The sequence below is a fragment of the Temnothorax americanus genome, unplaced genomic scaffold (genome assembly GCF_048541705.1).
Source record: "Temnothorax americanus isolate GAGA-0224 unplaced genomic scaffold, ASM4854170v1 Scaffold205, whole genome shotgun sequence".
Lineage (NCBI taxonomy): Eukaryota > Metazoa > Arthropoda > Insecta > Hymenoptera > Formicidae > Temnothorax > Temnothorax americanus.
In genome coordinates this window covers 80271-106718 of record NW_027509345.1, presented here as the reverse complement: position 1 = coordinate 106718, position 26448 = coordinate 80271, and the positions used below count along the sequence as shown (strand labels likewise).

Sequence of the window (26448 nt, the reverse complement as noted above, 5' to 3'; positions counted from 1 at the left end):
TCATTTCTTTTTTGTAATTGTAATAGATCACTTGAGCGCGACTCTTCTTTTTGATAAGGTAACATAATTTTGTGACGTGTATCACTTGGGTTATAATTTTTTGGAAATAAAGGTACTACTGCTTAGATTTTTTCGAGATTTTTCGAGATATAAAGATCTACCACTTGTTACTTAGGTTTTTTCGAGGTATAATACTACCACTTTCTTTTTTTTTTAAATAACAACATATACACTACTATACGTGTACTTGGCGCCTTTTTTTACCTTTTTTTAAAAAAGGTAATTTTGTGCGGATACGAATTTACGAAAACAAAGCTTCCTCTATGAGAAAGCAAAACAATGTTAATCTTTACTTTCAATATAGAATGATATAAAATAAACTTTCATATATATATATATATATATATATATATATATATAAAGGACACAAAGATTTTAAAAACATAATAATTAAAGATAATGCTTGGAAAGAAATTTCTAAAATCATGCAAAATAAAAATTATGGTAAATATCAAATGTTTTTAATTAATATCTTTTATTATGTCTTATTGCTAATATATATTATGCTAATTATAATGATAAAATCTCAACATTTTTACGGGCAACTTATATACACCTGATTATTGTCAAACTAGATGCACATCTCTAAGAAATCAATATAATCGTGAGAAACGAATAATAGATAGTCAATATAAGAGTGGAAGTGGTGCTCCAACTCATAAACCCTTTGCATTTTATACTCAATTATCTTTTCTTGACAATTATATCAAGAGACGAAGCTTTATAATGATAATTGCTTAAAAATCCGTATTTTAATAGTATAATATGTATATATACTTATATATTCTTGTATTTTCAGAACATGCAGTAATATAAAACCAAATAAAGCTTCAACATCTACATCATCTTTAGAACTGTCAACAGAAATTCCACAATTTAGTTCAAATGAAGTATTTGATACCAAAGAAAAATCAAGTCATTCTATGCACGAAACAGAAGATAATAATTTTAATGGTGAAAATAATAAAGAAAATATTTTAGAAGATACTCGTGAAACACACGTAACACATAAACGCAACATTGACAAAGATTCACCATCAGTCGTATTACATACAAAACCTAAATCTAAAAAAAGTAAAGTCGATGAAACAAAAGAATTAGACAATATGTTTACATCGGTTAGCCAGAAAATCATGAATGTTTTAGATAACAAACGTGAAATTAATAATGAAGACGAAGCATTTGCACAATTTATTGTTGCTCACTTGACAAATCTTCCACAATCTGAGAAAAATATAAGAAAGAAAATGATAACAAATGCTTTATTTTCTTCACTATAAAAAATTTAAAATTTTTTGTTTTTAATGATTTTTATTTTTTTCATAAAGTATTTTTATTTTTTATTACAGAAGTATTTGTTATTACAATATGTGATACATTACTATATGTGATATTGTAAAAAAGACTGTTTTTTTTTAAGTAAGATTTTAAGTTTAAAATAATATTTTCAGTATAAGAAAGTATGAGAAATATTTTCATATTTAAAATATGAGAAAGAAAATGATAACAGATGCTTTATTTTTTCTACTATAGAAAATGTAATATTTTTTGATTTTTAATAATTTTTATTTTTTTATAAAGTTTTTTTTTTATTATTGAAGTATTGTTTAATACAATATGTGATACGGTACATTACTATATGTAATATTGTAAAAAAGACTGTTTCTTTTAAGTAAGATTTTAAATTTAAAATAATATTTTCAGTTACATTGTTTTTTAAATCTAATATAATTTTATTATTTAGTGCGCAAAACAATATTTTTGTTTAAAATTTTTTATTTATGTGATAGGTGATTTTAGATAGATGATAGATATGTGATAGATGATCTGATATGTGCATGATTTGTATGTGTTAATTAATAGTTCTAAAGCACTTTCCTTATTAACTATGTTTAGTATTTAATTGCTTTATTTGTATACATTTGTAATGTATATCTTGCTAATTATATAATTATTAGATACAAAATTCGATTTGTGGTATTTGCTTTTATTTACATAGATCTTTATTACTAAATACACATCAACTTAGATTAACTTTAAAGCTTTATTGTAAAATTGTAACATTATAGTTGAAACATTATGCCGTATGACTAAAGACAAATACAATAAAAACAAAATATATAAATGACTTTCATTAATAAATAAAAATAATAATTAATAAATGTAGGTAATACTATGTGCATTAATATTTTGCTTGTAACATTTCACTATAAAGAAACTTTTTCTTAATTGCTGCAATGTATAAACTTTCAGTAAATAAAGTTAATTAGGTTGTAGAAATTAATATTAATTGATCTAGCAGTAAAGAGATAATCAGTATATAAACTTTACATATAACAATATGCAAAATCGGTACGACATTATTGTCAAACTCTAATTATATATAAAACAAGAACTATATATATATATATATATATATATATATATATATAAAGATTCTAACTTTATTTTATTCATTTTTTTACTTAAGTAGAGCTCAGTTTAGAAATTATGTTGTCAAAAAACTGCTAAAAAATATCAAGCTATATAATTCTTGAACACATTCTTTTTATAATATTATTAAATATTTTCACCATATGTGTTCTGGAGGATTCACATTGCGTCCGATCACGTCCGATGTTCGACGTACGACGATCCGACATCCAATAACAGAATTTATTATTAGAGACAAAAATTTCCTATTGGATGTCGGATCGTCGTACGTCGAACATCGGACGCAGTGTGAATTCTCCATTCTTCTTTGCACGTAATCGTATTGCCACGGTACTTCTCCTTCAGGTGATATAAAATATTTACACAATGTGTCTCTTTGTTTCGAAGCAGAAGATACGGTTTCATTATAACATAGGTTTTCCGATGAAGACAACCATTGCATTTCCTTTATAAATAAAAATAACATGGTTAATTAAATTTATAAAATATACAGTAATTAATATTTTAATAACAATATTATATACACATAATGTATCTGCATTTATTTAATTATTTTATTATATTAATTATTAATATTAAAATTTTTTTAATTTATTAAAAGTTTAAACATAAAATTAAGTTATACATATATTTTTTTTGCAGAATACAAATATTTAAATGTTTATTTTACCTGATTATTTGTATCGTTTTCAAGAAATTCAGTTGTGCTATATAATTGCATATTTTTTGTTCTTCATTTAAGTTTCTTCCGGTATATGGCTTCATAATTCTCGTATTTAATGCAAAAGCATCGTCTGCCAATAAAAAAGTTAGTGTACAGATCTGACTTCCAGGTAATTTGAACGTTCCTTTTGGTAGATTTAAATTTTCATTCTTCAAATTTTCTCCAATTAATGAATTGTTAAAAATTCCGCCATCGCTATTACCACCGTATGCACCAACATCAACTAACGTAAATCTATATACATGGTTTGCCACTGCCATCAAAACAATACTATAATATTTTTTGTAATTATAAAAAAGTGGTTGTAATACATTTATTAATATCTGACATACTTCTGTAATTAACATACGCACTGTTGATTCACCAATTTGAAATGATAGAGCGATAGACAAAGGAAGATCTCTAGTGGCAAGATATCTGAAATACATTTTCATTAAAATATCTGTTATTAATATTATTTATTATAAAAAGATGATGAATTTTTATTTCTCTCTCTCTCTCTCTCTCTCTCTCTCTCTCTCTCTCTCTCTCTCATTCTCTATTAAAGCATGTTTCGAGCAATAATTATTTTAGGCAATTTTTGTATATCTGACAAAAATAAAATATTATTAATACTATTTAATATTATTTAACATTTATATATATATTTAGTCTAGAATACTTGTTTTAGTCTACCACAGAATCTGTCTTTATTACTTTAATAAAATTTCTTTTTTATTGTTATTTTTATTAAATATAATTATTTTGAAAAAATAATAAAATAATTACTTATATATAATTATATACCTTAATACTATTATCAATCTTTGTTCTGCAGGAAATGCTCGATAGCTATTTTTTGTTAAATGAGGTTCAGTTAATTGAAGTAATTTGTTAAATAAACATAAATTCATTCTCGTATAACGAAAAAATAAATTTTCATCATTTTTTAAATCTTGGAAAAGTGTCTCATATGCTCCGTATTTGTATTTCAGTTGGTTTATTGGTCGCACGTACCATCTTCTTTTATACCATCTAATTTGTTTTTTTTTTCGTTTTAATAATTTATATAAAGCATCCATTGTAAAACAAGCAATAAAAATTGCTTATTTCTATGCATCATTTTAATATACCTGAAATTAAAATTGTTTTTTGTAAAATAAATTAAATTAAATATTATATTATACAATTTTAATAATTGACAAGATTTTTAAACAATATGAAATATTATTATATATTACATATTTATAAGTTTAAAATATATTATGTCATAACTATTTATAAAATATTCATTATTAATTGTATAATAGAATTGTTATTTACATATACATACGTTTTACGTTTATTCCTTAAGGCTATTCTACAATTGCGTAAGCGTAAGGTTGTAGGAGTAGGAGTAGTAGTAGTCGTGAATGTTGTACAACGGTTCAGTCTACAATAAAGTAACGATACGTTGTAAACTTGATTACAGCAACCAATCAGAGTGCAGCGGAAAGTACAGAGGTCAAGGCACTTCCGATACTCGTCCAGCACAAACTTTTCATTTGTTGATCTTTGTGTGAAATGCATCGTTTTTTCCATAATAATTTGTTGCTTCTCACCAGCCCAATCAATTCTCTACACGATAATAAGTTTAAAAAAGTTTCATCTTCCTCGTACTGAGCACTTTCCTCGTATTCCATGATGAACACGTACCAAAAACATTACAATAGAAAAAAAGAATACTTTCGGATGCCGAGAAAGAATGTTATAACTTGGCTCTTGAGATCTTTATAGCGGTCTTCGGTTCGGGATCACGTGTATTTACTGTTTCGACAAAAACAATTATGGCAGCGCGCGGCGTGATGACGCGTAACAGCACTCTGATTGGTTGGCTCTTACGTTCACATCTGGCGTAGTCGTGAAAGATGAAGTTCAACCATCTTCCACAACACGCTTTACAACCGCAGTACCGCTCTACAACCACGCCGTACAACAATCTTACAACCACTTACGACCACGCTTACGCAATTGTAGAATAGCCTTTAAACACGCGTCACGTCGCGTATACTATTCGTATGTATATGACCGGAAATGAATGTCCGGGAAAGAATCTACCATATGAAATCGTTTGTATTTCGTATGAAGACTTTTGAAGTGCAATTGAAAAGGTTTGTGAGTCATTCGTTTAATTGTAACTAATTAATTATTTTTACACCATGCATTTAGCCGAAATAGATAAATTAATAAAAGTTTTTATACGGAATCGTTTGTATTTTGTATGAAGAGTTATGAAGTGTGATTAAAAAGGTTTGTGAGTCACCCAGATAATTTTAATTAAATATTTATAAACTCGGTAATTAGCCGAAATATAGATTTTTAGTTATTCATGTTAAAAGAAGAAGGCGCTAGTGTTCCCGAAGGTTCGTCTGCAATCAGAATTAATATAAACGTTTTAAAAATTATTTTATACTGAAGTAAATAAATATACAGGCTAATAAGTCTGAAGCTATAAGCGATAGTTGCTAATTAAGTTTGTACAAATGTACCAGCTGTGCAGGGTGAAGAGCAGGTTATCTCAAACGCCCTGCCACAACCCAATTAAAAGAGACTTAAATGTCATTACCGCTGAGAAGTACTTCTTGCCATTTAAGTTAGCATGTCAGAGCAACCGAATTGTCCATTGCGGTCCACCTTGAATTTTTTTTACAGTCGTTTATTAGGATTGCCCTACTTTTAAATTGAGCGCTTTTTAATGTATTATTATTATTAAACTACCGATATCGATATATTACTAGTAATTTAATATTAAAACTTGACAGAGTGACGTAAACTAATTCGCTCATAGTATTATAACAAAGTATTATGCGTTCAAATTCTCGAAAGCTAGCTTCTTTACTATGCTCTCTCTTTATGTCGATCGATTCAGATAAAAATCTCCGAAGTCTTTCTTTCTCTCGCGATATTCCTAGAGTACCGCGCGCGCGGCCCAGCCTCCTCGCGAGTGCGTGCGTGCGTGCGTCGCGCGCGTGTGTCTCTACTATTTCTACGGGGCGCGTATGTTATCCGCGAGCTTGTAAGCTCGTAAAAATTTGTCGACGACAACAACGTGTATTGTAGCGGAAGTACGATAAAGCTGAGGAAGAAGAAGGAAGTTACACAAGGCATCCGGAAGTCTACCGAGCCTGAAAGCGTAATCGCAATAAAACGAAGTGGCGACCGTAACAACATCAAAGTAAGTAATTTCACTGTAATTATCAGAAGCACAGACTTTTACATATGGACCAATCAATTTTCTTATGCTTACGCATTATGCGTTATGCAAAAGTCTGTGCTCTTCGCTTAACTGTTATAAAAAGGAAGATAACACAATTTATCTGTTTACTTTAACATATAAAATATATCACCAAGAATTAACGCACTTACACATAAATTGTGTTTTTTACTGTGTAATAATATCAGTAAATGCTTTCTATTATTGTCATAATAGTAGTATAACTAAAGGCAAATTACAGAGAAAACTGTAAATATTTGAAACTATTATCATTTTTTATTTCTCTTAATCTTACAGATTTTCCAACTGTAATTGAACTTAATATCCTCAATATTATATACACCTGCTGCACTACCTTTCTATCCATTATAAGTTTAAATTTATGATATCAAGTATTTTTCACTGTAAAAGTAGTAGTAAAAGTAGTAGTAAACGTAATAGTTTTACTAAGTATTTTTTACTGTTTTCAAAAATGTCAAAAGATATTTCCTCGTTATCTAAACGTAGAAAAAACCAATTGCTCAATGCACAAATCGCACGGTACATGACAGATCACAATCAGCCATCTACTTCTCGGGTTACATCAGATACAACACCTTTATCTCATAATTGCCACATCGATCGTGTCAGTCCACTTAATTATTCAATTGCCAATGAGATACACAATAACGATCAGTTATCAGTTTCTTCCACGGATTTTGATACTCCTATAACTCAAAGCAATGTCTGTATTCACACGGACGATGCTGATGATATTGAGACAAATCGTATAGCGGAAGCGGAAAGTCCCATACATATCGAAGTTCACCAATATTCGTCAAGTGAGTCTAGTAGTGACTAATGAGTCCTTCGTCGAAACTAATTATGACATTCCAAATAGTGTCGATATGAGTTTAGCGGACCAATTACGCTACTGGACTGTACAAAATAATGTGCCACACAGAAACGTAAATGCATTATTGAAAAATCTTTCTTTGTATGGTGATTCTGATTTACCAATAGATGTTCGAACTCTTATGAAAACACTTCGAAATGTGTCGTACAAGATTCAGCCAATGAATGATGGCTATTACGTGCATTTCGGACTAACAGGTGGACTGAAACGTTCGATTGCAAAGTTCTTTCAAGTTATATATATATATATATATATATATATATATCCCCTATAAAATAGAAATAAATATAAACTGTGACGGTTTACCTCTGTTTAAAAGTTCGCGAGCTCAATTTTGGCCAATTTTAGTATCAATCGAAACTGATTTCTACACGGAGCCTATCGTTGCTGGCATATACTATGGTGACAAGAAACCTGCTGACGCTAATATTTATCTGAAAGAATTTATCACTGACATGACTGAAATTCTTGAAAACGGCCTTGATATTGATGGTCATAAGTGTTGTGTAATTATCAAGGCAATTGTTTGCGATGCACCTGCAAAGTCGTTTCTCACATATACGAAAGGTCACAATGGATACTTTGGATGCTCTAAATGTATTCAAGAAGGAGATGTAGTGGGCCATCGCACTACTTTTCCTGAAATAGATAGCGAATTAAGAACCGATCATTCCTTTCAATATCAACAACAGCCTGAGCATCATATGTGGGTTATTCAGATTTATTAAATTTAAATATAGGTATGGTTTCTCAAGTTGTTTTAGATTATATGCATCTTGTATGTTTGGGGGTTATCAAACGTCTTATTCAGTTCTGGGTTAAAGGCACTAAAAATGTTCGACTTACTAACGAACAGCTGCAGGCTGCATCAAGAATTATACAGTCAATGAAATGCTTCATAATTAAAGAATTTTGCAGAAAACCGAGAAGTCTTAACGATATCGATAGATGGAAGGCTACTGAGCTGCGTCAATTTCTTCTTTACACCGGCCCTGTGGTTTTAAAATCAGTTTTGCGGAAAGATTTATATAATCATTTTCTTTCATTGAGCGTAGCAATCCGTATTTTATCTGATCCTAAACTGTGTTTGGTTATGAATGATTATGCTCGATCTCTGTTGTGCTGGTTTGTTTTGCATTACGGAGAATTGTATGGTCCGGAATACATTACGTATAATGTACATAATCTCGTGCACCTTGCTTCTGATGTAACCCGATTTGGCTGCTTAGATAAATTCAGCGCGTTTAAATTCGAAAACTGTTTGCAGGAAATAAAGAAACAGGTTAAGAATTCGCAAAGACCATTACATCAAATCGTGAATCGTATAACAGAAGAAAATGCTCTATCTATTCAAACTCAGTATCGCAAATTGTATCCAATCGTACACTATTCGAGGTCTGCAATGAAGATCAAACGTCTCGAGTTTGATGGATTTTCCATCTCAACAGAAGATTATGAGAATTGTTGCCAATTGAATAATGATTCGATTTTTATCGTAACAAAAATTTTCAGCGATAATAACGTTCTTTACGTAAGAGGTAATAAATATAGCAACACGAGATCATTTTTGTTAGTGCCGTGCGATTCTCAAAAATTTGGCATCTCCCTGATTAATGAAGGATTTATATCTGAACGGATTACATTGTTAGCATCGCAAATACAGAGAAAGTGCTTGAAATTACAAAATCCTGAAGATATCACCTCGAGTGTAGTGTTCCCTTTACTGCAATATAATTATTGACATTTAGAATCCAATCCAATAAAAATAAAGATCATTCCTCGTATTTTTCAATTCTCTTCCTGCAATCTCATTCCCTCTTGTTCCATTTTGAAATTACCTCGTTTTCACTTACGGTTGGTGGTAGACATGGCGTATGCAGTCGTAATATTCAAAGGAGACAACGAAGTTTCCGAGGTACCATCTAATTGGCTTGAAACAAATGTCGAAGAATCGTTATGTTGGTGGCCGGTACATTGCAAAAACGCCAGTGCGCTAATAGCAAAAAGATCTGAACCAAATAAAAAGTCGTGGGATAAGTTGCCTGTAACCATCGAAAAATATTGCAGTAGGTATACTTTTGTATCATAAAATAAAGGAACATCTGCGATATTTTTATTTATAATAAATACTTTTTGCAGCGTCTTATGAAAAGGCTCGAAAGGTCGCGGAGAATGCAAATTATGCAACTACTGATGATGACCAACTCGGGAAAGGACGCAGACAATTGATGCCCATACAAAATTCGAGCTCCTCATTCGAAGATCTCGAAAATGAAAATCAATCTAAAACTTTCAAGCGGATAAAGCCACGAAATCCGCGTAAGTTCTAGCCATCGTATATTCTGATTTAACAAATTTTTTGAAGATTGTTATATGTCTCGTCGTCTATTCTTCGAATGTCACAAAGGGAGTCTATATAGCGTATTTTCTCCTGTTTGAATCCATTTCGCAATTTGAACTTTTTACAATTTGATTCAACTTGAAATCTCTATGAATTTCAAATCCTTACGTATTATCTCTTGCGCATTCCATCGTGAGCTATTTAAGATGAGGCTGTTTGTAAATTTTTGTGTAGAAATCTCAGTGATGGTCTTACAATATCATGTCTACACACACACACACAAGTGACAATGAAACATCATCGAAAATTAAATCTGGATTTGCAAGTCGAAACATATTATCAGACCTGCCACCGACTCCAAACAGCTTTGTTGAGACATCAGAATCTGTAAGAGTTGAATACTCGCACAATGTCGTAAAGGCAACAAAATCAAAACAGGTCACAAAGTCGCACGACATCACAAGGGTAGTGCGACCCAAAGAGACAGAAGCATGTGAAACGGATAACACTGTTTTAAACTGTGAGAACAACGGTACTTCAGTTTCAAGTCGTAAGTAGTTGCAATGTTAATTATAAATATTGTCCATTTAAATTCAAATTTTTATTAACTTTTTCCGAAAAATAAAAAAAATTAAGAAAATCGAGTCAGATGAAAAGCATAAAAATCATATAAAATGTATGCATTGTACAAAAAATATTATTTTTACGAGTCACAAAATAATTTTTATTTAAAAAATATAATGTTATACACTAATAAAATTGTATTAAATTATATATATTGTTGATATTAGGTTATCAAAAATTGAGTGATGATGTCTTGTGCTGTGCTATACAAGACCATTGTGACATAGACAAGGAAGCGGAAAACGTGGATGACCCAAACGTGAGGATTCCGACTCAGGTTGCGACGCCAATAACCGGCAAGAAAAAACATTTTTCTGAAGTTGCAACACTTGCCAAAAAGGCCCTTGATGGTATAGAAGCGACGGACCTCAGTTCGGAAGGTGAAACCTATTGGACTTATTGGACATTTACAAAAGGAACATTTAAATACTTTTGAGATATTCTCTATCATTTATTCTGATGTAGAATATTCAAAAATAATTATTAGGATGCTTGCGTCGATTCAAGTACAACTACAAGAGCTTCATCAGAAAGTCGACCGTGGAAGACCTATGCTTTCAGGAAATATTAACCTCGTAACGCCTCTTCTGCCATTAAAGTCAATCGCGGAGATTGAAGCCTTCGAGAAAAAAATCCATGAAAATCCAGATGTGAAAGAACAATTCGTAAGTAAATTCTTTAAATACTTTCCACGAAGAGAAATCAATTTTTGTTGAAACTGTTGCAAGTATAGTAATAATCATTCTATTGCAGAATACGTTTGTACGGAAAATCGGAGGTCACACAGCGCGTGAGGACATCCAAAGAACTTGCACAAAGGTCTTTACAAATTCCTGCGCAGAGTTGTGTTCATGGAAAAAACGGAAGGAAATCTTTTGCATTGAAGGTCTATATATTATTAAAATAATGCAAGGTGAGTGATAATCTTGAGGTTTTAGCACCAGAAAATGTCATTTTAACATTGTTTGATAAATAGGGTTTCTCCTTTTCTATTGTCCAGTTTTGGGCAGAAATGTTGACAATAATGCTCTTGCTGCAAACAGACAGTTCAATAATCTACATAATAATTATAAGAATAGGTACATTTTCTTAGTCAGCGTTGCCGATATCGATTCGAAAAAGTAACTCTTTTATACAATTGTTTTGATAATTTTTTGCAATGCTATTTGAAAAGGTTTAAAGATTTTTCATTCCGTAGTAATATTGTGGAAAATTTTAATTTTTGCAATATGAAAAAAATGTCAAATTATTGTCGAATTTCTTGAAGTTTTTGTTACAGAAATTTTATAAATATATTTTTACAAAAATTATATAATTTTTTAGTTTAATTTTTAACATTTTTTACTAACATAAGAACTGTGTGTAGTATTGAGGTTGTTGCAAACATGGCTGGTTTTTGTAAAAAAAAAAAAAAAAAAAAATACTATAATCGTTTTATTATCTCAATGTAAATAGAATAGAATGCAAAATAATTGATTAGTTTATTTCTAAATGTTTATCATAATAATCCCAATATTAGAAGTTAGTCCCGTCAACTCTAATGGATCTAAATTTATTGTGATTTATTATCGAGTTTTTAGATGTTTCATACATTTTTACATCATTTATTATAGTAATTTTGTTCACAGATGCTATTTTGAATACATATCCGGCAACAAAGGAAATTGAATTTGAAGAGGTTGTCGCAGAATGGTTCCGGTTTGCTAAACAACGACGAACTCGAACAGCAGAAAAAGAGAAGGAAAAATTAGAAAGAGGAAAGTAAAGACAACAAAGAGTCTGAACGTACTCTTTTAAGGTTACAGCCGTCTTATTTTTAGATACTTTTATTTCTATAAGTGTCATAATGTACCGTGTAAAAATGTCTGTTTTTTTGTCAAAAACTCTTTTTTTTTTTTTTTTTTCATAAACATTATTAGTATCTAAACAATTGAAGAAACTTACGAATTTGGTCGTATAATGTACCGTGGAAAAATGCTTTTGTGTTTTTTGTCAAAAAGTTCTTTTTATTTCTTTGTTATTAATTCATAAACATAATTATTACTATCTAAACGATTAAAGAAACTTACGACGAAATTTAAAAACAGTTTGTACCAGAATTGCTGTGTTGTTATATAGTTTCTGTCTGCCTTCTGGCACGCGCAATATAACTGAATCGAAGGTCCTCTTGTGCCTTATAGGCGACCTTCGCACCAAAACACTTACTAACCTTAACGAGTGATGCAATTGCGTAACATTTAAGTATAAATAATTAATAATAAATGCGTTTAGTATAACGCGATAGAGCTGGTGTGAGGTATTATGTAACTGTGATAGCGACACTGGAAAAACTTACGTATTATTACTTGATCACCGTCATCATCACTCGGTATCTAGTCGATTAGTATCTATTAGTATATCTAGTCGATAGGCAAAGTTTGTAGGAAATGCAAGAGATGTTCCTAATATAAAACATATGTTCCTAAATGTTTTAAGTTTGTTTTGATACTATATATTGATTTTGTAACGATGCACCCCGTAAGACAAGGCATCGTCCCCGGCTACCACCCGCCGGGAGCCGCCCGACCGACCCTTCGTCGGGCGACCACAGGGCGCGGTGCGCCCACATATTTTTAAAAACTTGAAACGCGCCGTGTGCGCGGGAAACCCGTCGCACCGGTGCCTCTCCGCACGACGCCGACGAGCGCCGAAGCGAGCCGATCCCCGCCGAAGCGAGCCCGCGGGATCGCGCCGCTCCCACCACCGCACCGTCACCTGACGATCGGTCTCCCTCCTGCCAAAGCTCACCGCGCCGAGCGGTATAAAAAGCCGGCGCGCTCGACGAAAAGACACTTCGTCTTTACCACGGCTTTCCGCTATCCCTGACGAAGCTACCTTCCGAATCCTAGGGCAACACGCACAACGAGGTCCAGAGTTCTGGTTCTCGACTGAGGGTTCTCAGAGTGTTCCCGAGCTCTCTGAACACTACCCCGACGGCCACGGCACCGCGGGGTCGAGCGTGCTCGGCCTCGCCGCGAGGGTTCTCGCGACCGTGATCCCGGGATCCGCCACCCCCCGTATGGAATATACCGCGTTCCGTACGTAACGTACCGCGTTCCGCTGTTGTCACCGGTGTTAATTCGGTTCCTAAACCCTAGCGCTTGCGTCCGGGTATCTGTAACCGCGTCCCGTATGTAATATACCGCGTTCCGTTATTATCCCCTGTATTAATTTGGTTCATGTAGCCGAGCGCCTGCGTCCAGATACCTGTAACCGCGCTCCGTATATGTATGATACCGCGCCCCGTATGTAATATACCGCGTTCCGTTAGTATCGCATGTATTAATTCAGTTCATATAGCCGAGCGCCTGCGTCCTGATACCTGTGGCCGCGCTCCGTATGTAATATACCGTGGCCCGTATGTAATATACCGCGTTCCGTTTGTGTGTAATATCGAATCTTGAATAAAGCGTATGTACTATCCCATGGCAAATTGATTACTGTCTCTGGGCCTCTCATCGAACTCCCGATCCCGTAAACCCGTTCGCGTTCGATAAAGACAGGCCGTTACATGGCGCCCGAACAAGGACCGTTTTGATCCGCTCCGAGAGACAGTAATCAAGAGACAGTATGCCAAAATCGTGGATATATAAATTGGCGAAAAGCCAGCTGAGCGCGGAGCTCGGCAAGCTCGAGCTGGACACCGACGGCTCGGTTGACGAGATGCGCCAACGCCTGAGCGCGTATATATGACCGAGCACCCGGGAACGGTGCCGTCCACCGTCGCGGGGGGTGACCCGCCGCAGGATACACCCCTAATCTCCGTGCGCCCGCCCGAAAACCTACGCATACCGGCGATCGACACACGCCCACCGCTATCGCCGAACGTGGCCTTTCATACGCCGCCGGTAATGACGACGCCGTTCGTACCCTTTCGCCCGACCGCGCACGACCGGCCCAGCGAGACCCCCGCCCAGGTCATGGATCAGATACGGAAATGGGGGTGCCACTTCGACGGGAAAGACCCGGTGACCTTCCTCGAGCGGCTCGAGGAGCTGAAAGATGCCTATAATTATTCCGGCGCGCAGTTACTCATGGGGCTACCCGAACTACTCCGGGGCGACGCGCTTCTCTGGTGCCGGAACAACCGCCCCAACTGGCAGGGGTGGGAGGACTTCTGCGCCGACTTTCGCGAATATTACCTGCCGCGCCGGTATCGCGCCACGCTGGTCCGCGAAATCCAGACACGCTTGCAGAAACCGGACGAGCCATACCGGAAATTCGCGATCGAAATGCTCACGATGATGCGGAGGGCCACCGGATTCGCGGAAGACAACCAAGTCGAGGCGTTGTACAACAATATGCATCCGCGGTACCAGATGTATATTCGCCGCGACACGGTGACCCGTACCCGAGACATTCTGCGCCTGGCGGAAGAGTTCGAACACATCGAGGAACAGACGCGCGCCCGCCAAGCCACCACACCGAAACCCGCGGTCGCCGCCGCGGCTTACGACCGTCGCGAATGCTGCTGGCGGTGCAAGCAGCGGGGCCACACCCGTTTTGATTGCCGACGACCGCCGCGCCGTTTCTGCTCGCAGTGCGGCCGGGATGGCGTTTTTACCAAAGATTGCCACCCGCCGCCGGGAAATGCCGCTCGGGCCGGAGAGGAAGCGGCCGTCCCCCGGTCCTCCGAATAGTATACAAACCGCGCTCGTTCCTAACCGTCATAGTAGCCAAACAGCCCGTCGACGCCCTGCTAGATACCGGATCCGAGGCATCGTTCGTAAACGCACGCACCGCCGATAGGCTCGCCCGTGACTTTCCGATCCAACCGGTAGACGAGCGCGTGTACCTCGCCGACGGGTCAAGCACCACCGTTCCGGGCTTGATCACGTTCCCCGTAACAATACAAGGGAAGATGTTTTGACACAAATTTCAAATCATGCCAACGCTCGAGTACGACCTGCTCATCGGCGTCGACTTATGGATGAAAGTGGACTTCGCCATACCGTCCCCGACCGCACCGAGCACGGAGACGCGGACCGCCGCCGTAGAGAACCTACCCGAGGGGGACGCGCAGCCGGAGGACGAACGCCTCCGCCGTTTTTTGGCCGACGAACTGGCGCAATTCGAAGCCGTGCGGGGCCCCACCGACCGTGCCGAGCACGTGATCCGCGTAAAAACCGACCGACCGATCAAGCAACGATACCGGCCACGAAACCCCGCAATGCAGGCAATCATCGACGCGGAGGTCGAGAAAATGCTCCGCGACGGCATTATTGAACCGTCACACAGCGCGTGGAGCTCGCCGGTCGTTATCGTGCGGAAAAAGGACGGCAAACCCCGTTTCTGCATCGACTTTCGCTTGGTCAACGAGGCCACCGAAAAAGACGCGTACCCACTGCCTCACATCACCGCGACGCTGGACAAATTGCGGGGGGCCCGCTACCTGTCCACGCTCGATTTAAAGAACGGCTATTGGCAAGTGCCACTCGCGCCCGAAAGTCGACCTGTGACCGCCTTCACCGTCCCGGGCAAGGGGCTGATGCAGTTTAGGGTAATGCCGTTCGGGCTGCATTCAGCACCGGCTACGTTCCAACGCCTACTCGATACTCTTTTGGGCCCGGACCTAGAGCCATACGTGTTCGTTTACCTAGACGACATCGTTATCATTACCGAAACCTTCGACGAACACCTCCGTATTATGCGCGAAGTTTTCCGCCGGCTCCGGGAGGCCAACCTCCGCATTAACCCCGAGAAATGCCAGTTTTGCGCCGATCAAATCAAATATCTCGGCCACCTCATCGACCGCGACGGTATCCGAACCGACCCAGACAAGGTCAGCGCCGTCGCAAACTGGCCCGCGCCACAAAACATCCGCCAGATCCGACAGTTCCTGGGGGTCGCGTCGTGGTACCGCCGCTTCATTAAGGATTTCGCGACCCTCGCCGCACCGCTCACCGCCTTAACTCGGAAGCACGCCCGGTAGAATTGGGGGGAAGCCGAGCAAAGCGCTTTTACCGCCTTAAAAACCGTTCTGACCACCGCGCCCGTCCTCGCGTGTCCGGATTTCTCGCGACAATTTCACTTCCAGACCGACGCCAGCACCACCGGCCTGGGGGCCGTGCTGACGCAATACTTCCCCGAGGGCGAGCGCGTTATCGCTTACGCCAGCCGCACGCTAAATAACGCCGAGCGGAATTATAGCGCGACCGAACTGGAGTGCCTGGCCGTGGTATGGGGAATCCGACGGATGCGCGGCTACCTTGAAGGGTACAGATTCACGGTAATCACCGATCACCAGTCGCTAAAATGGCTACGAAAGCTAGAATCTCCGTCCGGCCGGTTGGGACGATGGGCGTTCGAGTTACAACAGTATGACTTCGAGATCAAATACCGAAAAGGGGCGCTCAACAAAGTAGCCGACGCGTTATCCCGACGACCCGAAATTCTCGTCGCCACACGAGCTAAGTGCCCATGGCATACGCGCATGTGGCACGCGGCCGAAAATACGCCCCACGAGGTGCCCGATTTCAGGATCGAACAAGGCCGGCTGTGGAAGCACGTGCTCCACAGCCTGGATTTCAAAGACACCCCAGCAGCCGAGCAATGGAAAGAATGCGTGCCAAAAGACCAGCGAGGACTGCTCCTCGAACAGTATCACGACGCACCGACCGCCGGCCACCTCGGAATAGCAAAAACCATCGCGAGAATAGCTCACCGGTATTACTGGCCCGGGATGTTCCGCGACATCGCCCGTTACGTACGCGAGTGCCCAACATGTCTCGCCCATAAAGTCGCGCAGGAAAAGCCGGCCGGGCAATTACGTCCGACCGCGCTCGGCCACCCGTGGCAACAGGTCACCCTCGACCTCGTCGGCCCGCTCCCGCGATCCGCCGCCGGCCATCTCTGGCTCCTTAACATCCAGGACCGTTTTACGAAGTGGGTTGAGCTCCGGCCATTACGACGGGCCACCGCGCCGGCCATCGTGAAATACGTAACTGAAGCCATCATCCTCCGACACGGATGTCCGGACGAAATCCTGTCGGATAATGGCACGCAATTGAAATCCCGACAGCTCGCTAAACTCCTCGCCGACTGTGGGATCCGCCACCGCTTCACGCCGGCATACGCGCCCCATTGCAACCCCGTTGAACGCACCAATCGCGTGATCAAAACCATGATCGCGCAGTACGCAAAAAAACACAAAACCTGGGACGAACACCTGCCAGAACTCCAGTTCGCATATAATACCGCGACCCACGACGCGACGGGCTACACGCCCGCGTTCTTAAACCACGGCCGCGAATTGCGCCGTCCCGGGGAAGATGCGCCGCGCGACGAACCGACGCCGCCGACGCACCTGCATCGCCGCCTGACCGAAACTTACGAGCTAGTAAAAATTCAGCTTTCCCGCGCGTTCCAACACCAGGAAAAACATTATAATCTTCGTCGCAGGAAATGGAGACCGCGTATCGGGGAGTGGGTGTGGAAGCGGGACCGCCCGCTCTCCAACAAAGAAGCGGCGTTCAACGCCAAGCTCGCGCCAAAGTTTTTGGGCCCGCTGGAAATACGCCGCATTATTTCGCCCGTCATCGTGGACCTCCGCAGCCGCTCGGGGAAATGGTATCGGCACGTACACGTGCAAGACCTCAAGCGCGCCCCTACCGACGCACCACCCGACGTACCTGGCCCGCACCTCGGCGTGGGGAACGCACTCGCGCCGACCGCCGCCGCCGTTCAGCCGTACGCGGCCGAAAAACTCGCGCCGAAACAAAAACGCCGACGAACAAACTGTTGTTACGCGACCGGCCGCGATCAAAACATTGTTAACCGTCGCAAAATGACAACAAGCACCGAGCTACCCGGCGTACCGAGGCGAGGGCAAGCTGATCGTCAGAACGACCGTAGCCATGACGGACGAAGCATCACCGCAAGAACGCGATATCTTGACGGAGATCGCAAGAATTCTCGGCGAGGACGACGAGGAATACGATCCGGCCAACCCCGGGATCGAGCGAGGATGGGCCACCCTCTACCGGGGCGAGCCCGAGACGGCACCGCCACCGCCGCCACCGGCCCGACCGATTCCGCCAAAACCCGTGCCGAAAATCGGCACGATCATACAGAGGTCCGATGCGACAAACCGGGCAAAGCAAGCCTGGCTGCTGGCACCGCCGCCGCCGCCGCCACGACGCCCACGACCACTGGCCGAGGCCCCCCGACGACCACGGCCGACGCTCCAACCCGCACGGGTTATGGGGCCGCTGCCCGCACCTCCGATCCCGGTGCAGGTCGAGCCCGGGGTGATAGTGGAGGTCCCTCATTTTTCGTGCCACGTCGCCCGACAGTATAAGGCGACGATCGGGAACCGGCGTTGGCACATACGATTCAACGGGGACGGATCCGTCCGTTGGATAAAGGAGAAGTCCAGGAGCCAGCCCGCCTAAGGGACCACCCGGCCGACCGGCACCGTCAACCAGCCGGACACCGTACCCCTGTGCCTCTCAATTCAGGCACATATAAGGGAAGGGGTGGTGTAACGATGCACCCCGTAAGACAAGGCATCGTCCCCGGCTACCACCCGCCGGGAGCCGCCCGACCGACCCTCCGTCGGGCGACCACAGGGCGCGGTGCGCCCACATTTTTTTAAAGACTTGAAACGCGCCGTGTGCGCGGGAAACCTGTCACACCGGTGCCTCTCCGCACGACGCCGACGAGCGCCGAAGCAAGCCGATCCCCGCCGAAGCGAGCCCGCGGGATCGCGCCGCTCCCACCACCGCACCGTCACCTGACAATCGGTCTCCCTCCTGCCAAAGCTCACCGCGCCGAGCGGTATAAAAAGCCGGCGCGCTCGACGAAAAGACACTTCGTCTTTACCACGGCTTTCCGCTATCCCTGACGAAGCTACCTTCCGAATCCTAGGGCAACACGCACAACGAGGTCCAGAGTTCTGGTTCTCGACTGAGGGTTCTCAGAGTGTTCCCGAGCTCCCTGAACACTACCCCGACGGCCACGGCACCGCGGGGTCGAGCGTGCTCGGCCTCGCCGCGAGGGTTCTCGCGACCGTGATCCCGGGATTCCGCCACCCCCCGTATGGAATATACCGCGTTCCGTATGTAACGTACCGCGTTCCGCTGTTGTCACCGGTGTTAATTCGGTTCCTAAACCCTAGCGCTTGCGTCCGGATACCTGTAACCGCGTCCCGTATGTAATATACCGCGTTCCGTTATTATCCCCTGTATTAATTCGGTTCATGTAGCCGAGCGCCTGCGTCCAGATACCTGTAACCGCGCTCCGTATATGTATGATACCGCGCTCCGTATGTAATATACCGCGTTCCGTTAGTATCGCATGTATTAATTCAGTTCATATAGCCGAGCGCCTGCGTCCTGATACCTGTGGCCGCGCTCCGTATGTAATATACCGTAGCCCGTATGTAATATACCGCGTTCCGTTTGTGTGTAATATCGAATCTTGAATAAAGCGTATGTACTATCCCATGGTAAATTGATTACTGTCTCTGGGCCTCTCATCGAACTCCCGATCCCGTAAACCCGTCCGCGTTCGATAAAGACAGGCCGTTACAATTTAATACACATTATATAAATTATTTTGTTTAGTGTAATACATTTTATTAATAAACAGTAATTGTGAATCAATATACTTTTATTTAACTTTCGTAATGCGCTCATTGTCCCAATATAACTATAACATTACAGTCAATCTAATGTTATATTGCTGTAAATATAGAAGCAATGTCCAATTAGGTTAACTGTTATATTCAATTGCAATATCGCAGTTATATAGCAGTTATCATATTGTTACATTACAGTCACAGTAACTGTTATGCAACAGTTAGATAACAGGTTACATAACATGTTATATTGCTGAGTCGGAAATTGTAACTTACACGTAAGTTACATGTAACGTTCTGGTTTATATAACCTGTTATACTTGGTTGCATTGCCGTTACATTTCTGCTATATTACTGTGTTCACTGGGTTGTTCCAGTGTTTCCCCAGTCAGAGGTAAGCTAACAAGATGCGAGTGAAGATTCTTCTTCGTCGCAATGTGCTTCAATCTGACGGTATCTCCGCATCTAATCGGCTTCCTGTCAAAGAGATCGTCACAATTCACCTGTGTGTATAGGATAAAAATCATCTTGCGAATAAAAGTTGCAACTCACCCCCGGATGCACTGCTTTCCCGATTCCGCTTTAACGATCCAGTAGGAATTACCGTCTTCTTTGACATTGGTACCTGTTACCGATTGCTGTCCGCTACCACTGCCGTACTTTACTTCGTGGGAGTGCAGCCTCACGTTATAGTCCACGTTCATTAACTTCAATACGGAGCCGCAGGTCACATAGTTGGTCCCTTTGGCTGCAAAATGGATATAAGGTATAAGATAAAATTAAGATACATTTAACAAATGGCCCGTTTTTTTTAGCTGAACTTGCACGATTCATCTTTCCTCTTTCTCGCTCCAATACGAAAAAAAAAAGAAAGGCGAACCATGCAAGTTCAGCTAAAAAAAAAAAACTTATTGAGATATATCAATTACGCATCGAAACATTTATACGAGACTGAAAACTCTCGTGGCGTTAATTACAATATGATCATGATTAACTAATAAAAATACCAGGGAACAGATCGGCAATAGGATACCAGAATGCAACAGATACAAATACGATGTTGGAAGAGTAACATAACCAACTAAATTTACATTTAATCTCGTTTCTATGAAATAAATGCAAAAAGTACCTTGAATGCAGTTTGTGTAAAGCAAAAGTATTACGAGGCTTGAAAAAAGAACCGTGAACCGTGTCACATTTTACGCCGGCCACGAGAACAGCGCTCCGAGGAAATGAATTCCCTTAAAAAAATTTGTGAACGTGTCTCAATGTAGATACTTTTAAATAAAAAATACCCGAATCAAATCGAATTAATAGTTTCCAAGATAAAAATTCCCGAATTTCACCTTTTTTCCTTGCGGTCTACTCATACCGATGTCGAGGTCCACATAGTGCGCTCCGTAGTTTTCGGTGTCTACGTGTATTAATACCTTGAATTCGATGTCCACGTGTCCCAGGTTGCCGATGACGAGGTCCACACAGTGCGCTTCGTAGTTTTCGGTGTCCAGGTGTAATAATACGTTGAATGCGATGTCTACGTGTCCCAGGTTGCCGATGACGAGGTCCACATAGTGCGCTCCGTAGTTTTTGGTGTCTACGTGTATTAATATCTTGAATTCGATGTCCACGTGTCCCAGGTTGCCGATGACGGGATCCAGATAATGCGCTTCATAGTTTTCGGTGTCCAGGTGTAATCGTACGTTGAATGCGATGTCTAGGTGTCCCAGGTTGCCGATGACGAGGTCCACATAGTGCGCTCTGTAGTTTTTGGTGTCTACGTGTATTAATATCTTGAATTCGATGTCCACGAGTCCCAGGTTGCCGATGACGGGATCCAGATAATGCGCTTCATAGTTTTCGGTGTCCAGGTGTAATCGTACGTTGAATTCGATGTCTAGGTATCCCAGGTTGCCGATGACAAGGTCCACATAGTGCGCTCCGTAGTTTTCGGTGTCCACGTGTCCCAGGTTGCCGATGACGAGGTCCAGATATCGCGCTCCGTAGTTTTCGGTGTCTAGGTGTAATAATACCTCGAATTTGATGTTCACGTGTCCCAGGTTGCCGATGACGAGATCCAGATAGTGCGCTTCATAGTTTTCGGTGTCCAGGTGTAATTGTACGTTGAATTCGATGTCTAGGTGTCCCAGGTTGCCGATGACAAGATCCACATAGTGCGCTCCGTAGTTTTCGGTGTCTACGTGTATTAATATTTTGAATTCGATGTCCACGTATCCCAGGTTGCCGATGACGGGATCCAGATAGTGCGCTTCATAGTTTCCGGTGTCCAGGTGTAATCGTACGTTGAATTTGATGTCTACGTGTCCCAGGTTGCCGATGACGAGGTCCACATAGTGCGCTTCGTAGTTTTCGGTGTCCAGGTGTAATAATATGTTGAATTCAATGTTTAGGTGTCCCAGGTTGCCGATGACAAGGTCCACATATTGCGCTCCGTAGTTTTCGGTGTCTACGTGTATTAATACCTTGAAATTGATGTCTAGGTGTCCCAGGTTGCTGATGACAAGGTCCACATAATGCGCTTCATAGTTTTTGGTGTCTAGGTGTATTAATAACTTTAAATCTGAATGGGTGCGTTCAGCCGATACTCCGCTAGCCTAGCAATCGTGAGCAGTTGCTCGTTTTTGCTCGTTTCTTCTCTTTTTAATCCAGTAAGTCAAAAAAGAGGAAACGAGCGAAAACGAGCGACTGCTCACGATTGCTAGGCTAGCAAAGTATCGGCTGAACGCACCCAATGTAGGACACGTAGATATCGAATTCGAGGTATTAATACATGTAGACACCGAAAACTACGAAGCGCACTATGTGGACCTCGTCATCGGCAACTTGGAACACGTGGCCATCAAATTCAAGGTATTAATACACCTGGACACCGAAAACTATAGAGCGCGCTATGTGGACCTCGTCATCGGCAACCTGGGACACCTAAACATTGAATTCAAGCTTGATTCATAAAAATCGACTTAAAATTTTCTTAGCGGCAGAATTAAAATTATGTCATGACATAATAAAAATCGCTGAATTAAAATTATGTCTAGACATAATAAAAATTGGACAAAAATTATGTTTAGACATAATAAAAATTGGATGAATTAAAATTATGTCTGACGTAAAAATAATTATCAAAAATATCGATACCTGAAGATATCGGTACATATACAGTTGCGAACAACATTCAGTAAGACACGCAAATAAAAATAAATAAAGAATTTTACAGTTAACGACTTATTAACATTAATCATGCTTTATTGCGATTATGTTTTATGTTGAAATTGAAAAATATATACAAGGTGTACAACTAAAAGGGTTACAGATTATTATTTTTAAAAAACTGAGCAAAATATTAAATTGTTGTTTTCTTTAGAAATAATAGTCCGTAACACTTTTAGCTTCATACCTTGTATTATATACGGTTTATGAAATTATAAGATATATTGTTTATAAGATTAAGTTGCGTAACACTACAAAAAGGCGTGATATCCGTACAAAATTACCTTTTTAAAAAAAAGGTAAAATGAGCGCCAAGTACACGCATAATAGTGTATATGTATTATGTTGTTACCCTGTTATGTTGTTACCTCGAAAAAAACAAAGTGGTAGTATTATACCTCCAAATAGCTTTATCCTGTACATACTGTTTATACAATGCGTAATATACTACAAAAAGGCGTGATATCCGCACAAAATTACCTTTTTTAAAAAAAGGTAAAAAAAGGCGCCAAGTACACGTATAGTAGTGTATATGTTGTTACCTAAAAAAAAAAAAAGTGGTAGTATTATACCTCGAAAAAACCTAAGTAACAAGTGGTAGATCTTTATATCTCGAAAAATCTCGAAAAAATTTAAGCAGTAGTATCTTTATTTCCGAAAAATTATAACCCAAGTGATACACGTCACAAAATTATGTTACCTTATCAAAAAGAAGAGTCGCGCTTCAAGTGATCTATTACAATTACAAAAAAGAAATGATATCTCTTTAAGTTAGAGCGCCAATTACAGAGAGAACATGTATATTGCCTCAAAAAATAATTGTTGCACTACATTGAAAAATCTTTACATTGTGTCAATTAGAAAAGAATGTATAATAACAATTTTATAAGATTAAAAAATTTTATTTAAATTTAACAAGGGAATACAAGATATTTAAATACAAAGTTATTTACATGTGTATTTTTTAATGGCCACAAAGAATTACAGAAGTAACAGTACAAAATAAAAATATTTTATTAAAATACATAAATTTTTCTTGTAAAAAAACTTGGCGCTGCTAGACCTTTTAAATAAATAAAAACAACAATAAATAAAAATAATTCAGAGAAGAATACAATGGGAGTAATATTAAATGATTATCAGCGTGGATGTGGGAGTGAGTGATATGGGTGTGCGTGACTACGCGGACGGCGGATAATGCGGCTTATAATTAAGTATACAATAAGTTTATTTATTTATTTAAAATTTCGAGGTCTAGCAGCGCCAAGTTTTTTTATAAGAAAAATTTATGTATTTTAATAAAATATTTTTATTTTGTACTGTTACTTCTGTAATTCTTTGTGGCCATTAAAAAATACACATGTAAATAACTTTGTATTTAAATATCTTGTATTCCCTTGTTAAATTTAAATAAAATTTTTTAATCTTATAAAATTGTTATTATACATTCTTTTCTAATTGACACAATGTAAAGATTTTTCAATGTAGTGCAACAATTATTTTTTGAGGCAATATACATGTTCTCTCTGTAATTGGCGCTCTAACTTAAAGAGATATCATTTCTTTTTTGTAATTGTAATAGATCACTTGAAGCGCGACTCTTCTTTTTGATAAGGTAACATAATTTTGTGACGTGTATCACTTGGGTTATAATTTTTCGGAAATAAAGATACTACTGCTTAAATTTTTTCGAGATTTTTCGAGATATAAAGATCTACCACTTGTTACTTAGGTTTTTTCGAGGTATAATACTACTACTTTTTTTTTTTTTTTAGGTAACAACATATACACTACTATACGTGTACTTGGCGCCTTTTTTTACCTTTTTTTAAAAAAGGTAATTTTGTGCGGATATCACGCCTTTTTGTAGTATATTACGCATTGTATAAACAGTATGTACAGGATAAAGCTATTTGGAGGTATAATACTACCACTTTGTTTTTTTCGAGGTAACAACATAACAGGGTAACAACATAATACATATACACTATTATGCGTGTACTTGGCGCTCATTTTACCTTTTTTTTAAAAAGGTAATTTTGTACGGATATCACGCCTTTTTGTAGTGTTACGCAACTTAATCTTATAAACAATATATCTTATAATTTCATAAATCGTATATAATACAAGGTATGAAGCTAAAAGTGTTACGGACTATTATTTCTAAAGAAAACAACAATTTAATATTTTGCTCAGTTTTTTAAAAATAATAATCTGTAACCCTTTTAGTTGTACACCTTGTATATATTTTTCAATTTCAACATAAAACATAATCGCAATAAAGCATGATTAATGTTAATAAGTCGTTAACTGTAAAATTCTTTATTTATTTTTATTTGCGTGTCTTACTGAATGTTGTTCGCAACTGTATATGTACCGATATCTTCAGGTATCGATATTTTTGATAATTATTTTTACGTCAGACATAATTTTAATTCATCCAATTTTTATTATGTCTAAACATAATTTTTGTCCAATTTTTATTATGTCTAGACATAATTTTAATTCAGCGATTTTTATTATGTCATGACATAATTTTAATTCTGCCGCTAAGAAAATTTTAATTTGATTTTTATGAATCAAGCTTGAATTCAATGTTTAGGTGTCCCAGGTTGCCGATGACGAAGTCCACATAGCGCGCTCTATAGTTTTCGGTGTCCAGGTGTATTAATACCTTGAATTTGATGGCCACGTGTTCCAAGTTGCCGATGACGAGGTCCACATAGTGCGCTTCGTAGTTTTCGGTGTCTACATGTATTAATACCTCGAATTCGATATCTACGTGTCCTACATTGGGTGCGTTCAGCCGATACTTTGCTAGCCTAGCAATCGTGAGCAGTCGCTCGTTTTCGCTCGTTTCCTCTTTTTTGACTTACTGGATTAAAAAGAGAAGAAACGAGCAAAAACGAGCAACTGCTCACGATTGCTAGGCTAGCGGAGTATCGGCTGAACGCACCCATTCAGATTTAAAGTTATTAATACACCTAGACACCAAAAACTATGAAACGCATTATGTGGACCTCGTCATCAGCAACCTGGGACACCTAGACATCAATTTCAAGGTATTAATACACGTAGACACCGAAAACTACGGAGCGCAATATGTGGACCTTGTCATCGGCAACCTGGGACACCTAAACATTGAATTCAACATATTATTACACCTGGACACCGAAAACTACGAAGCGCACTATGTGGACCTCGTCATCGGCAACCTGGGACACGTAGACATCAAATTCAACGTACGATTACACCTGGACACCGGAAACTATGAAGCGCACTATCTGGATCCCGT

At 39.6% G+C, this 26448-nt stretch overlaps 3 protein-coding genes and 2 pseudogenes across 4 annotated transcripts in view; 3 read left to right on the top strand and 2 right to left on the bottom strand.

Annotated features, from left to right (window-relative positions):
• Positions 1 to 830: 830 nt before the first annotated feature.
• LOC143897611 (uncharacterized) lies at positions 831 to 1340 on the top strand (the record flags this gene model as incomplete). Its single annotated transcript, XM_077406420.1, has 1 exon — positions 831 to 1340. A coding segment is annotated over one exon (510 nt), but the record flags the coding sequence as incomplete, so codon positions are not given.
• On the bottom strand, positions 1264 to 4334 carry LOC143897609 (uncharacterized; annotated as a pseudogene). Its single transcript, XR_013256963.1, has 3 exons — positions 4004 to 4334; positions 3164 to 3634; positions 1264 to 2938 (listed from the first exon to the last, which is right to left on the bottom strand). The product of XR_013256963.1 is annotated as an uncharacterized LOC143897609 (transcript).
• A 30-nt stretch (positions 4335 to 4364) lies between these two features.
• LOC143897617 (uncharacterized) lies at positions 4365 to 12156 on the top strand. Its single transcript, XM_077406424.1, has 8 exons — positions 4365 to 6410; positions 9210 to 9410; positions 9484 to 9663; positions 9936 to 10235; positions 10477 to 10689; positions 10775 to 10974; positions 11063 to 11222; positions 11938 to 12156. Exons 2-8 carry the CDS (start codon positions 9212 to 9214, stop codon positions 12072 to 12074), a joined length of 1389 nt encoding a protein of 462 aa, XP_077262550.1. The 5' UTR covers positions 4365 to 6410; positions 9210 to 9211; the 3' UTR covers positions 12075 to 12156.
• Positions 7671 to 9221, top strand: LOC143897608 (uncharacterized; annotated as a pseudogene).
• Positions 12157 to 20042: 7886 nt separating the features above from the next.
• Positions 20043 to 26448, bottom strand: part of LOC143897616 (stromal cell-derived factor 2-like protein 1) — a 35348-nt gene continuing 28942 nt past the window's right edge. The window contains exons 5-6 of the mRNA XM_077406423.1: positions 20481 to 20676; positions 20043 to 20405 (exon numbers count right to left, since the gene is read on the bottom strand). Of these exons, the coding sequence (XP_077262549.1) occupies positions 20264 to 20405; positions 20481 to 20676 (338 nt within the window). The 3' untranslated portion in view covers positions 20043 to 20263. The remainder of the gene's footprint in view (positions 20406 to 20480; positions 20677 to 26448) is intronic.